General features: G+C 45.1%; 1 protein-coding gene across 5 annotated transcripts in view; it reads left to right on the plus strand.

The window, feature by feature from the left end:
• SNX9 (sorting nexin 9) overlaps nt 1–15,932 on the plus strand; it is a 547,796-nt gene that overhangs the window by 300,813 nt on the left and 231,051 nt on the right. For all 5 annotated transcript variants that reach the window (XM_069769362.1, XM_069769364.1, XM_069769363.1 and 2 more), the window contains one exon: nt 772–879. In XM_069769362.1, the coding sequence (XP_069625463.1) occupies nt 772–879 (108 nt within the window). The remainder of the gene's footprint in view (nt 1–771; nt 880–15,932) is intronic.

Here is a 15,932-nt window from a genome sequence, read left to right on the forward strand (position 1 = left end):
ACTTGATGTATAGGGGCTTGTAATATAAAGGAGAACATCATCCGTCAAGGCAGAAAATTTATATTCCACTTAGCCTATAATGATACCTTTTACTTTCTGGATTATCGCAAATTTTATATTTATTTTATTGTGGGAAAAGAGGGGTGTTTTAAAAACATTCTGTTTCCACTTTTCACTGTATTTGTGGGACCCCTTAGGGAATAAGGATCGCTTGTACTATATACAACAATACTATAATGTTGCTGTATGACGCAAAAATCAGTCTCCCGTGAACACCATCCAAACGCTGAAATTCAGAAGAAAATTGTCATCACAAACCCCCTGCAATTATGGCAACTCATCAGTGCCCTGTGATTGCATTACAGGAGCAGACGATGGGTGCATGGAATGACGTGCCCCCCTCTGTGTGCGTGCTGTAAATGCCGCTGTCATATATTTAAAGCAGTATTTAACAAGATGTCCCTGATAGAGCTCCGCTCTACGCACAGCTGTTAGATGATGGCTGAATATCACGGCCATGATCTGCCAGGAAAGATGCATCAGAGTCAGGGAGCCGGCATATAACTGGACATCATATGTCTGTAAGGGGTTAAAGGGAATCTGTTAATAGGTTTTTACCACCTAATCTGAGAGCAATGTTATGGAATGTTATATGGAAACAAACAATAACATAGATTTTTATATTTTTAGAATTATGAATGTTATTATACATTACAATTTGTAGAGTTTGTTTCCCAATTATCTGTATTCCATTTATATATTTGTGTTCAGTTAATTTCGGATCAAGTGTCTTCCAGCAATTCGGCTGCAGATTTGGCCTTTTTGGATGCCCTTAATGAAAGTACTGCTCAGCTTGCTTCAACCAATAATGGGGAACAGGTATGTTTATAGTAAAAACCGTATCATGGCAAACGATTGTTAGATGGCCATTTACAAGCTTTTACTATGCTGCAAGGGTTTCACCATATACTAGAGTACCTTAAACTACTAATATTTTGTCCTGTCACCTTCTGTATTCATATTTTGCCATTTCATGTAGCCAGTAACCACTTTTCATTCTGGTCATTTTTAGAATATCATCAAAAAGTTAAATTATTTCAGTTCTTCAATACAAAAAGTGAATCTCATATATTATATAAATTCATTACAAACAGAGTGATGTATTTCAAGTGTTTATTTCTCTTTCTATTGATGATTGTGGCTTACAGCCAATGAAAACCCAAAAGTCATTACCTCAGTAAATTAGCATACTTTATAACACCAGCTTGAAAAATGATTTTAAAATCTGAAATGTATGTTCAGTAAATGCACTCAATACTTGGTTGGGGCTCCTTTTGCATCAATTACTGCATCAATGCAGTGTGGCATGGAGGCGATCAGCCTGTGTCACTGCTGAGGTGTTATGGAAGCCCAGGTTGCTTTGATAGCAGCCTTCAGCTCGTCTGCTTTGTTTGGTCTGGTGTCTCTGATCTTCCGCTTGACAATACCCCATAGATTCTCTATTGGGATAAGGTTAGGTGAGTTTGCTGGCCAATCAAGCACAGTGATAATGTTGTTTTTAAACTAGGTATTGGTACTTTTGGCAGTGAGGACATTTGCCAACCCCTGCTGGAGAATTAAATTTCCATCTCCAAAAAGCTTGTCGGCAGAGGGAAGCATGAAGTGCTCTAAAATTTCCTAGTAGATGGCTGCGCTGACTTTGGTCTTGATAAAGCACAGTGGACCTTCACCATCAGATGACATGGCTCTCCAAACCACCATTGATTGTGGAAACTTCACAATAGACCTCAAGCAGCGTGGATTGTGTGCCTCTCCACTCTTCTTCCAGACTCTGGCACCTTGATTTTCAAATGAAATGCAAAATTTACTTTCATTTGAAAACAACACCTTAGACCACTGAGCAACAGTCCAATAGTTTTTCTCCTTTTTCAAATAAATTTATTGAAATTATATCAATAAAATAGGATACATGGGGATAGGGAAGAATTCAGTATTATTGAATTGCTAAACAAGCTTGAGGAAACAATACAGTGGGAATAAAGGGAAGGAAAAGAAAAAAGGGGAAAAACACTTAATGGTATTGTTTATAAATAGGTTAACAATTAGAGTTGTTTCTTAAAGACAATTTAAATGTCTTTACAATTATTTGCATATTGAGAAATCTTTAGTAACAAAGTTGTTCCAGTATTCCCATCTCTTAAGGTACCTTCACACTGAACAATATCGCTAGCGATCTGTGACGTTGCAGCGTCCTGGCTAGCGATATCGTTCAGTTTGACATGCAGCAGCGATCAGGATCCTGCTGTGATGTCGTTGGTCGCTGCAGAAAGTACAGCACTTTATTTCGTCGCTAGACTCCCTGCAGACATCGCTGAATCAGCGTGTGTGACGCCGATTCAGCGATGTCTTCACTGGTAACCAGGGTAAACATCGGGTTACTAAGCGCAGGGCCGCGCTTAGTAACCCGATGTTTACCCTGGTTACCAGCGTAAAAGTAAAAAAAAAAAACACTACATACTTACCTTCGCTGTCTGTCCCCGGCGCTGTGCTTTCCTGCACTGGCTGTGAGCGCCGGCCAGCCGGAAAGCACAGCGGTGACGTCACCGCTCTGCTTTCCGGCCGCTGTGCTCACAGTCAGTGCAGGAAAGCACAGCGCCGGGGACAGACAGCGAAGGTAAGTATGTAGTGTTTTTTTTTTTTTAACTTTTACGCTGGTAACCAGGGTAAACATCGGGTTACTAAGCGCGGCCCTGCGTTTAGTAACCCGATGTTTACCCTGGTTACCGGCATCGTTGGTCACTGGAGAACTGTCTGTGTGACAGCTCTCCAGCGACCAAACCGCGACGCTGCAGCGATCGACATCGTTGTCGGTATCGCTGCAGCGTCGCTTAGTGTGAAGGTACCTTTAAGGTAGGTTGCAAAGTAGTTGTTGGCAATCACATGGGCTTTTTCATGGGAATATGAAACAAGCCAAGATACAGAGACCGTGCGGCACCAGGTAAATAAATCTTCACAGGCAATTCAGCAAGCTGAGGCATACAGACTTTTAACACTTAGCCAGATGAAAGCATTCAGGGGTGGTGCACACCAAACAGTGGATCGGAGACTTCACTTGCAGTAATATATGTAAGAAGAAATGCGGCACTCACCCCAACGATGCTGTTGCAGAAAATCCTTTATTCGCTGATATCAGCGCTCAGGTACACATGGAGAGGCGGCAGAGAATGAACAGGAGAGGGTGCGGGGAAACAGGTGAGGACAACGGCCGTTTCGCGCTGTGCGATTCATGGGAATTGTGTAGTGACATTTTATCCACAATGTCTTGTATAACCGGGACAGATTCCTCTTTCCATTGTTTTCTGATCTCTTTGGTCTTCATGGTGTTTGGTTAGTGGTGCCATTTTGTTAATGGTGTTGCAGCCTCTATGGCCTTTCAGAAAAGGTGTGTCTATTCCCTGGCAGACCACGTGATACTTAAATTGCTCTTAGAATCTGCTCCAAAGACATTGAGGGCACTAGCCCTCTGATGTTACTTGGATATTGTGACTATAAAACTTTCACACCACTAATCTAATCCAGTTAAGAATTTATTCTCTGAGCTCAGTTTGTTTATTTAAATGAGAGTCCTCAGTGGTTGATACCATTTAATGACTAACTGAAAAGATGGTAACAAATTGCAATCTTTCATGACTAATCAGGTCCCTTCATCAGGCATAGACTAATACAAAATCTGAAGAATCACATTTTTATACACAATGCCGCACAGAAATATTGCAGTAGATAAGACAGGTGACGTGAAGCAGAACTATCATTATTGGAGAGTGATAAACCATTGTGGCCATAAATATTGGAACAGTTCATAGATAAGGAGTGTGAAAGTTTTATTGTCTTCTGATTGGGGTCTGGTTCTGTGTTGTGATGCCCCCACAAGGTCTGAGGAGCAAATTCCTTAATTGATGTAAAAAGTTATAAATCCATGCGACACATTCATTCCTGCACTGAGTGTGTCAAAGGTTGTCATAAGTTTATACTCCCAGATTAGGCGAGGTTCACATTGCGTTAGTGCAATCCGTTTAGCGCATACGCTAACGGAATGCGCTAACACAATGTCCAAAAAGGGATTGCGTTTAGCGATCCCGCTAGCGCAGATGCCTGATCTGCGCTAGCGAAGAACGGACCCTGAACGCTGCAAGCAGGGTTTGAGGTCCGTCTGAAAATAACGGGACATCGCTGACGCATGCCAAAAAAGGCATACGTTAGCGATGCGTTAGTACATTGCGGTCAATGGGTGCGCTAACGGATCCGTTACATAGTGTTAATTGCACCAATTGCGCCATTTAACGGATTCCGTTAGTGGACACCCATTAACGCAATGTGAACCCAGCCTTATTCTATCTCTGAGATTTGAAGTTACCTTTTTAATACAAGTAATTTCATGTCCATGGTGCTGTGATCAGGGAGACAAAATTTTTTGGCCACAGGTAGATCCATTATTTTTTTTTCTTATTGTGTGGCGATGAGAATTCATCCTTGTTTTAAGCTTTTGCCCTCTCTCCGCTACAAACAGACCACTATCTGGACATTTAGTACAAATAATTAAGTACACCACATTAGATGTGATGCAGCTGAAAGTACCTGGGATCTTGTAGTCCTGATGTGAGTTGGGGATCTTTATCTTCTCCGTGGTCATTATTAATGGACAAGGTACAAAGATATGTAACGTATTTTTCGGATTATAAGACACACTTTTTTTCCCCCAAAATTTGAGGGGAAAATAGGGGTGCGTCTTATAATGCGAATGTACCTTACCTATACTGTTGCTGCAGGCCGCAGGCTGGGATGTAGGGTATCCGGTGGTTCTGCCGGTGTCTGGTGCTGCTACCCAGTTCTCTGCGGATGTCTCCGGTGCCCAGCGGTGCTACTGCGGGTGTCCGGCACTGCTGCCCGGTCCTCTGCTGGTGTGCAGCCGGCTCTGCCCGATGCTGCTGCTGCGGCGGTCTCCGGTGCTGCTGGGGCCCACTCCAGCAGTCCCATGGTTTCCTGTGTGGTGGATTCCTGGAAAATGGCCACCTGGCGGGGTGGGGCGGTGCATGAGCAGATGGAGATCTCGGCACCGAGATCTCGGGAGATGAGATTTCAGCTTGTTTCCGAGATCTCCATCTTCGCATGCGCTGCTCCCCCACAGGAAATCATGGGACTGCCGGGCTCTGGCCTTTCACAAAATGTCGGCAGAACCCCGGCAACACCGGAGACTGCCACAGCAGCACCGAGCAGCGCCGTTCGGACACCCGCAGCATCGGAGACACCAGCAGAGCATCAGGCAGCAGTGCCAGACACGCGCAGCAGGGCTGCTGGACACCCCCGCAGCGCTGCCGGGCACCGGAGACACCCGCAGAGCATCAGGCAGCAGCGCCATACACCACCAGCACTGCTGGACACCCCTTCATCCCAGTCAGTAGCTTGCAGCATAACCCCACCCCTGCCTCCTCCAGCAGTGACCCTGGGTCCCTGCTTCGCCCCAGCCACCACCCCCGGTAGACAATAAGACGCATAGATTTTAATAACCACCACTATTTTATGTAAAAAAAAATTTTTTTTATTGCTATTTTTCTCCTCAAAATTTTTTGGGTGCGTCTTATAATCAGGAGCATCTTATAAAGCGAAAAATACGGTATCTTTCCTTTATTTAAATGTTCATTTAATATACCACACCTCTTTTCTTTTGCATGTATTTGTGCTTCTTCAGATACTTTGATATACCTGAGGAAGGGACCTAAGAAGTCTTGAAAGCTTGCTTTGTGACATCATTTTTTTTTTGTTAGCCCTTAAAAGGTATCATAACTACAAGATTATCTTGTTTTTCCCACTGAGAGTATTCTTTTTTCAACATTGTACCAAACTCTTTTTTCCTTTAAACACTTAGATTGCACACAGGTGGACTTCCCTTCACTAAGCATGCGACTTCTGAATGTAATTGCTTGCGCCAGAAATTCTTAGGGGCTTCATCGCCAAAGGGGTGAATAAATATAGGCATTTCAATTTTTAGTTGTTTGATCCCATAAATTTAATTTATGCATATATTTTTCTTACTTCACTTCATCAACTTGGACTATTTTAGTTCTGATACATCACACATATATCGGAATACAAAAATATTTAATGTTAACCTGTCAGCAGATTTTAAGTACCGTATTTTCTGGCGTATAAGACGACTTTTTAACCCCTGAAAATCTTCTTAAAAGTCGGGGGTCGTCTTATACGCCGGGTGTCGTCTTGTACGCCGGGTGCAGACACCAATGTGTATACGGTGGGTGGGGGAGAGTGGTCCCGATGAGGAAGAGGGGGCTTCTCACAGGAAAGTGTGAGTTGAGTATTCCCCATTACCTCATTGTAGCTGCAGCGTGGGGTCTCTGTGCTGGGAGCGGCGGCGGCTGCTCCTCTTTGTGCCGCGTGGGTGCTGTGCTGTAGGGCGGCGGCTTCTCTTCGTGCAGCGTCGGGTCTCTGTGCTTTGGGCAGCGTATCTTAGTGCAGAGTCAGTCGGGGCTCCTCCGGCATTTCCTCAAAGCTCGGAGGCCCCGGCAGCTCCATTGCTGCGATGCAGTGGCCTCCGGGAAAATGGCCGCTGGGGGCGGCGCATGCTTAGATTCAGATCTCGTCCCGAGATCTCCGGAGAAGAGATCTGAATCTGAGCATGCGCCGCCCCAGCGGCCATTTTCCCAGAGGCCACCGCATCGCAGCAATGGAGCTCCTGGGGCCTCCGGGTTTTGAGGAAATGCCGGAGGAGCCCCGACTGACTCTGCACTAAGATACGCCGCCCCACAGCACGGAGCCCCGACGCTGCACGAAGAGGAGCCGCCGCCCCACAGCACAGCACCCACGCGGCACAAAGAGGAGCAGCCGCCGCCGCTCCCCAGCACAGAGACCCCATGCTGCAGCTACAATGAGGTAATGGGGGATACTCGACTCACACTTCCACTCACTTCCTGTGAGACGCCCCCTCTTCGTCATCGGAACCATACCGGCCCTATAAGACGAAATACGGCGTATAAGAAGACCCCCGACTTTTAAGAAGATTTTATATTTTAACTGGAAAAGTTGGGGGGTCGTCTTATACGCCCAGTCGTCTTATACGCTGGAAAATACGGTAAACTACAGACAGTGTCAGTTTGGCACTGTTGTTTAATCTGTATTTGTAGTTTTCAGTTAACGAGATTCTCGTGCTTTCTGATGGCCTGTGGTGGTGGTGGTGGGGGGCTTTATGTGGTGCTCTGCTTACATATTAATCTGTATTGGGTTATGATAGGTCATTGACTTCACTTCTATTTTACATACTGCATAGCATATTGTGTGGCTACAAAAAAAAAAATTTTTTACATTCATCAAAATGGCGCCAGCGATGCCTGCACTGCTGCACAGTAGCATCTATCGTGTTCTGATAGATGTTAATGCGCAAGCGCCGCCACTATTTGCTGGAGAAAAAGTGTTGGATCCATAAAAATGGCTCTTATATACTATTTGGTGTCTGATGAATCCTATGCTATCCTATACTAAATAGCCCTATGTATATACATATTCTATCTCACCCTATTCCTATCTTAGTATGTAGCCAACTAGTAAATTAATCTTCATGATATAGTTTAGTACATTGGTGGCACAGTGGTGTTGAAATTATTATTTTATCATTGCGAATACTAAATTTCATGTGGGGGCTGCATTGCTATGTTCAGCTGCGTTTTCCTCTTCTTTGTGCGTACTCCCGCACTGGTCCTCTGAACACAGGTGATAGGTGATTCTACACGATTATGATGAATGTTAATTTTTTTTTGTAACCATACAATATGTTATGCAGTATGTAAAATACTGGTGAGGTCACTGGAGGATCAGTGACCTGTCATAAGCCAATACAGATGAATATGTAAGCAGAGCACCACATAAAGACCCCCCCCCGCCAAACCCCCCCCACCCGCGAAGCCTACCCCAAAGCACAAGAATCTCATTAACTGAAAAATACAAATACAGATTAAACAACAACCACAAGATGGATTTCATCAACCAAGGTAACATTTTAATGAGTATAACAGCGCCAACCTGACAGTTTCTGTTGTTTATTTAGCACAATCCTGCTGACAGGTTCACTTTAAATGTTGGTTGTAATGTAACAAAATGGGTAGAAAGCAATGGGTAGAAAGGGGGAAATATTTTAGCAAGCCACTGTAGTCTCCTATATACAGTGTGAGACCCCACATAGCCTCCTATATACTTTGAGCCCCCCCCCCCACATAGCCTCTCTATATACAGGTGAACATCCCATCTATATATATATGTATATATATGTATGTATGTGTATATATATATATATATTGTGAGGCAGTGACCCCTGCTACATCTAGGGGGCGCTGTATGTACTCTGCAGAATGTGCATGGAAGCGTAGTGAGGCCGTACTACAGACACAGGTGTGGCTGTAATTTAGAATAGTGAACAGTGACTGATTAAAAAGCCCTGTAGTACTGGGGGAGGGGTGTCAGTGTGTTCTTGGAAGCAGACAGGGCAGTTGTCTGCAGAGCTCTCTCTGTGTGGGGCAGCTCAGAGACTAAAGGAAACAGAGAGACTGACACCCTGCGTCTTGGGCTGTCTTATGTGTACCCGGCTGCACTCCAGAGGATAAAGAGTGCAGTGCGCTGAGTGAGTACAGAGACTTGTTACCGGCGTGCGGTCACCCAGGGAAACTGGACAGAGGGAAGTTCGGCCTGTGTATTGACTGTGTCATATAGCCATGCATTATTAATGGACTGTATGAAGAAGCCATATATTGTATTGACTGTGTGAAGTAACACAATAAAAGAACGTTTTGTTTGAACTTGCTTGGGTCACTGCCGTTTCACTGTATATGGTCCTACCACTGCATCACAATATATATATATATATATATATATATATATATATATATATATATATATAATTATAATGTAAAACAACACAGTAACCTCGCTCCTGTTCCCTCAGCGATCTCCTCTGGTCCCTAGAGATATTTCTTTTTGTTGGTGGCGTGTACGTGCTGATGCCAGCTCGATAAAGTCATGGCAGCCGCACGTCATAGAAAAAGTGATGGGATTTCCCCTGGAGTTGCGCAATCATTCTCCTGTTGCCTGCAGCATACACCGAAGTATATCTCTCTACAGCAACACAGATCTTAATTCGGTTTGAACTTTTATCAGTATGTAAGTTACACCCACGCATTCCCCTTTGATGACTTCACGGTTACATAGTTAAAGAATTACATAGGTTGAAAAAAGACCTAGGTCCATCAAGTTCAACCTTTCTCTATCAATTGTTCATTTTGTCACTAAATTAACTATAAACCGCAATGTTATGTGTATTGAGGAGATCATCCAGTCCTTTTTTAAAAGCTATTATAATGGCTGCCATTACTGCCTCTTGTGGTAGGGCATTTCATATTTTGACCGCTCTAACTGTAAAGAACTTTCCTATTTAGCTGTCGAAATCGCCTATTTTCCAAGCCTAATGAGTGCCCCCTGGTCCTTTAGTATGGTCCTTGGAAGGAATAAGTCATTTTATTAAATTCACAAGTTATAATATCTTATAAAAAATAAAGATTATTATCTTCCCTCTTGACGACTGCAGAAGTTCGAGTTCGCTGCCATGTTTTTCATCAGGATTTTATCTTTCCCCAGAAACTAAACATGACATGACTGTTGTCAGTCATATGTCCACAATTGATTTGGGGCTTATAGACAGGTGTTACAATTATGAGAAAACATGATCTGCTGTAGATTTGTGGTGCCACAGACAAATTTTACCTGTGACATGACTGCTGGTGTTGCGCTGCTGTTCCTGTAAGAAGAAATAAGATGTTCCTGATTATTTCCTGACCTGTTCCTTTCCTTAGCTTTTTTCTTAGTCTACCTCAATCCCCTTCTCCTCCCTTTTTTCCCTATCTCCTTCTCCACCCACCCTTCTACCGCTGAGCGCTGATCAGTACTTAACAGCTGATCAGTACTTGATCTCTTTATTTTTTTGGCCGTTTTTTGGGTGGGTGGTGTTGTGCGTCCTGCAGCCACCGGGTGCTGGCCAGTGACACAAATCACTTATCAGCACCAGTGCTTGCTGTTTACCAGAACTTTTTTTTTTTCCCGGTCTATTATTTCTCCTCCACCCCCGCCCCATTCCACCATCTTTTCAAAGTTTGGCTGGTCATTGATCACTTCAGCAACAAGTTTGCTGAAGGTGTTTTCTCCCTAAAAGGAAATCTGCATGAATAAGTCCCAAATACATTTCAAGTGGAGGCTCAAATTCTAGCAATACCTGCCCAGTACATATCTTCAGTTCCAGGAGGTAGTGATCAAAGCCCTAATCTTTGGAAGTCAGGAAGGAGCAGGCCCCACTACTTCTGGAACCAAAGGTGCTCCTATCGTACCAGGGCAACATTGCCCCTGTGAGGTTCCTCAATCTACAAAGAAAGGAATTTTGCAAAAGAGTGTTTATCAGAAGGGGAATAAGAAAGGACAGCCTACGTACAAAGAAAAAAAATGCTTCAAACTGTATGAAACATCCAAGAACTACTAAATTCATTTCTGACTTTTACAACTCATGTATGCCAACCTGATGCATGCTACACAACTCGCGTATACCTACCGAATGTACACTACACAACTCATGTACAGTACAGAGCAAAAGTTTGGACATACCTTCTCATTTAAAGATTTTTCTGTATTTTCATAACTATGAAAATTGTACATTCACACTGAAGGCATCAAAACTATGAATTAACACATGTGGAATTATATACTTAACAAATAAGTGTGAAACAACTGAAATTATGTCTTATATTCTAGGTTCTTCAATGTAGCCACCTTTTGCTTTGATGAGTGCTTTGCATACTCTTGGCATTTTCTTGATGAGCTTCAAGAGGTAGTCACCGAAAATGGTCTTCCAATAATCTTGAAGTAGTTCCCAGAGATGATTAGCACTTGTTGGCCCTTTTGCCTTCACTCTGAGGTCAAGCTCACCCCAAACTATCTCGATTGGGTTCAGGTCTGGTGACTGTGGAGGCCAGGTATAAGTATATAATTCCACATATGTTAATTCATAGTTTTGATGCCTTCAGTGTGAATGTACAATTTTCTTTTGTTTTGACTTTGTACAAATTTTCATAGTCATGAAAATAAAGAAAAATCTTTAAATGAGAAGGTGTGTCCAAGCTTTTGCTTTGTACTATATACCAACCTGATACACTCTGCAAAACTCGAATTAGCCAGCCTGATGCACTCTACAGAATTCGCATAAGCCAACGTGATGCACTGTGCACAACTCGCGTATGTCAACCTGATGCACTCTGCACAATTCATGTATGCCGGCCTGATGCACTCTACACTATTTACTTATGCCAACCTGATGCACTTTACACAACTCACCACTGTATTATAAAACTCACATACCAGAAAACACCAGATCAATTCCAATATAAGTCCACTTGTGAGGCTACGTCCCCACAGTCAGTAATCAGCAGCGCTTTGGATGCAGCACATGTCCGCTCCGTCCAAAGCACTGCCGGCTTTTGAATGCAGATGAGTCTGTATGTGTTCATTGAACCATGCGGAATCACTGCACCCAATAGATTGAACAAGTGATATTTATCTTGCAGAAACTGAGCGTCTCCTCAAGATAAATAGACATGCTGCGGTCTGGAAAGACGCACCATATGTCCGTCTCTGCAAGGAAGCCACAGATGCCGATGCACGCATAGTGGAGATGAGACTTCTTGAAATCCCATCCATTATGCTGTCACATTTGGCTGCTGTGGATTGAGCGCTGCGTACAACCCGCAGTGTTAACTGACCGTGGGAATATCCCGTGAGAGGTTTCCATTGTTTAGGAACATCAGAGGCTCTCCAAACGCGACATGACGCCCACAGACCATTGCGCAGAAGTGAGGAGGTGCTGGGCCTCTCTGACCTTTCCCAGCGCCTGTGCACTGTAGTACTTTACTCTGCCCTCAACAGTACAGAGAAGTACGCCTGCGCAGGAGGGCAATGCGGCGAGCGATGAAGAAGCAGGAGGGCAGCGTGTCAAGAAGATGGGAGGCCCCGGACCTGCGACACCCATCGGACCGGACCGTATAATATAACTTTTTTTTATTCGGACCCCCATGACAGCACCAGGAGAGAGGGGATCTGCCCTTCAGGAACAGGAAACCTACAGATACAAAAGGGAGGCACCTCTCCCACGCATCAGTTGGTTTCCTGTTCCTGATGGTATGGATCCCTACAAATTCCTTCAGGATTTCGGATTCCCGGCCGGTCGATTCAGGTAGCGTGGGGGGTCTCCTACCTCGACCAGGTGCAGGGGTCCTGGAAGCGGCACAGTGCTCCTCGATGGTGGCACGGCAGTGGGCGAGCGGCAGGGTCCGGAGGATCGCTGTCTCCAGAAGTGGTCAGCGCCGAGGTAAGTATTTTCCTTGGCTCCCTTAAGCTCCTGCAGTGCAGGGTCTCTGCGTGTCCCGGGCGGTGGGGATTCCAGGGGGGCGCGTGTGGCTCTCTTCCGGCGTCCCAGAGAGGTCACTGGCCCGCTCAGTGGCGCCGGAGGTCGCCGGGTGGTATCAGGAGGCAGGACTGGCATGTACTTCAGGGTCACTGGCGCCGGCTCCCTTTTGCACATGCGCAGGGTTTCTGGCACCGAGAAAATAGCGGCTTCCATATAGAAGGACCGGAGACCAGATTCCGTTCCATTAGGAACTGATCAGCGGGGGATGCTGGGGGAGCGGCGCAGATTCACCTGCTGACCCGGAACAGAGGATGATATATAGGGCCCTCAGACTAAGGGATCCCTGCTTCTGGCCCACTGTCCTTACAATGGAGGATGAGCAGCTGCACACTGTGCAGCCAGTGGAAGCTGCAGTCCAGCAGACTACAGTCAAGCCTCAGGCCCCACGAAGAAGTCGGGATGGAGATGGCCAGCTGAGTGACCGATCCAGCCGTAGGACTTCTTCCAGGCGAACAACATCGGCTGAAAAATTCCTTCCTCGTGTTCCGGTACCTATGTCTGCAGACACTGGTGAGTCATCTTCGTGAATGTTCTCTCAGTGATGCAACCTCTCCCTTATGTTTTTATTCTTAGGGGATGAAATGCACAGGGAATGCGTCCTCTGTGGATGTCCTCTACCGGACTTTTGTCCAAAGAGATTATGCCCCCCCTTTATCCAACAGACGTTGATGCTTAGGAAGGGGAAGGGGGAGACACTGTAGCTCCTAGATGGCCCTTATTTCCGATTAATGTTCCCCTAAGATGGTGGAGGAGACTTATTACTTCACTTCAAGTCTGAAAGAAATTATCAGGACAGAAGTAAGGGAGTCTATAAAATCCCTAGACAGAACGATCTCCCAGAATCCGACTCGTCAGTAGACTGGAGGAAGGATGAAGTTTTTGCCTGATTCATCTCTGTCGGCCACTTCATCTGAAGAGGATTTGGGCCGCTTCTGTCTGCCCCTAGCCCGTGTGGATAAACTTGTAAAAGCGGTCAGGGGAACAATGGAGATAGTAGAACCCAGACCTGAAATGTCCATAGAGGATGTCATGTTTAAGGGTCTATATCAAAAGAAACTTAGATCTTTTCCCTTGAATGAAAAGATCCGGGGTCTGATTCTGCGCGAGTGGAAGAGACCGGAAAAGTGGGGCTCCTTACCTCCGGCCCTCAAGCGGAGATACCCCTTTGATGACCCAGTTATTAATCTCTGTGATAAAGTTTCTAAACTAGATGCAGCAGTCTCAAAGGCATCTAAAAAATCTTCCCTACCCTTTGAGGATATGGGCTCCCTTAAAGGGACACTGTCACCTGAATTTGGAGGGAACAATCTTCAGCCATGGAGGCAGGGTTTTTGGGTGTTTGATTCACCCTTTCCTTACCCGCTGGCTGCATGCTGGCTGCAATATTGGATTGAAGTTCATTCTCTGTCCTCCATAGTACACTCCTGCGCAAGGGAAGATTGCCTTTGCAGGTATGTACTACGGAGGACAGAGAATGAACTTCAATCCAATATTGCAGCCAGCATGCAGCCAGCGGGTAAGGAAAGGGTGAATCAAACACCTAAAAACCCCGCCTCCATGGCTGAAGATTGTTCCCTCCAAATTCAGGTGACAGTGTCCCTTTAAAGATCCCCTAGATAGAAAAGTGGACATTTTCCTTAAAGGAACCTGGAAGATGGCAGCCGGATCCCTGAGGCCAGCAGTGGCGTCCACTTGCGCTGCCACATCGATGATGGTCTGGCTGGTCCAACTTGAGTCTCAGCTCAAAGAAAGAATGCCTCGAGAGACGATCTTGGGAGCCCTTCCAACAATTCAGGAGACCGCAGCTTTCTTTTCGGATGCCTCAATTGATTGTCAGGATGGCGGCAAGGGCAGCGGGTCTCTCCAACGCATCCCGTAGAGCACTGTGGCTAAAGTGCTGGCCAGGCAATATCCAAGCAAGGTCTAAGCTCTGTGCCATCCTGTGTGAAGGGGAATACCTCTTTGGCTCTGTCCTGGATGAATTGCTGGATAAAGCAGGGGATGAGAAAAAGAGATTTCCCAATCCATCGTCCTCTTCCTTCAGACGTCCTTTTAGCAGGAGAAGATTCAGTCAAAGAAGACCGTCAAGGGACCAATCTAAATGGGATGACAAGAAGAAGAGAGGTACCGGCTTCATGTTCAGGCGTTAATTGCAGGAACAGAAAAAACCATCCCAATGACTAGCTGCTCTCATGGGAGGTAAATTGTCGGCCTTGCATCCTGGTCTCTTATCACAAACAGTAGTTGGGTGCAGAATGTGATATCCACGGGACTTAAATTTGAGTTCCTTTTGTCCCCAGGGGATAATTTCAAAATGACTCCTGTCCGATCCTCCCTGATAGAACAATCTGCCTTAGAGTCTGAGGTTGTCAAATTGTGCCAAAAAAGGGTCCTGGTGGAGGTTCCGGCTTCTGAGGAGGGTAGAGGTTTTTACTTTCCTCTGTTCTTTGGTACAGAAGCTGGACAAATCTTAAAGGACCATCATTAATCTTCGGTCCCTTAATATATTTCTGGTCGACCGACCCTTTAAAATGGAAACAGTTGGCTCAACAATAAAAATGTTGTTTCAAAACTGTTTTATGGTGGTTTTAGATTTAAAAGACGTGTACTACCATGTACCCATTCACTCAGATTCGCAACGCTTCTTGAGAGTAGCCGTCTCCATAGATGGCATAGTCAGGCATTTCCAGTATATAGCTCTCCCCTTTGGCCTTTAAGCCAAAGCTAATCTCTGAAGTTATGGCCCATCTTCGAGAATCAGACATCTTGATTATTCCATACTTAGATGACTTTTTAATTTTAAGCAATTCGGCACATCATTGTCCCTTCCTGTTAGAAAGGTCTATTTCCTCTCTAGAACTCCTTGGAAACTTGGAAAAATCACGGTTACAACCCTTGAGGGTCCAGCAATTTCTCGGTCTCATTTTAGATTCAGAGAATCAAGAGTGTCATCTGCCAAATAACAAAATAGACCACATCTGTTATCAGGTTCGGCGGGCAGTAAATAGACCCTCCATGACCCTCAGACAGGCCATGTCCCTTCTAGGTTCCCTAACTTCTTGTATTCCGGCTGTCAAATGGGCTCAGGTTCACACAAGAGGCCTTCAGAATGATGTTTTATTTTATGATAAGGCTCTGCCGGGGTCCCTACAAGGGAAAATAACATTACGGCTATCTGCCGTAAGCTCCTTAAAATAGTGGCTTAACAGGGATAATTTGTCTTCAGGGGTTCCCTGGGAAAATAACATCTCGTATTGTAATTACTGACGCCAGTCCCTCTGGATGGGGGGCCCATATGGGGGATATGGTGGTTCAGGGACAATGGGATTACCAGGTAGAAGGTTCATCCAACCTGAAGGAACTATTGGTG

The sequence above is a fragment of the Ranitomeya imitator genome, chromosome 5 (assembly GCF_032444005.1).
Source record: "Ranitomeya imitator isolate aRanImi1 chromosome 5, aRanImi1.pri, whole genome shotgun sequence".
NCBI classification, from domain to species: domain Eukaryota; kingdom Metazoa; phylum Chordata; class Amphibia; order Anura; family Dendrobatidae; genus Ranitomeya; species Ranitomeya imitator.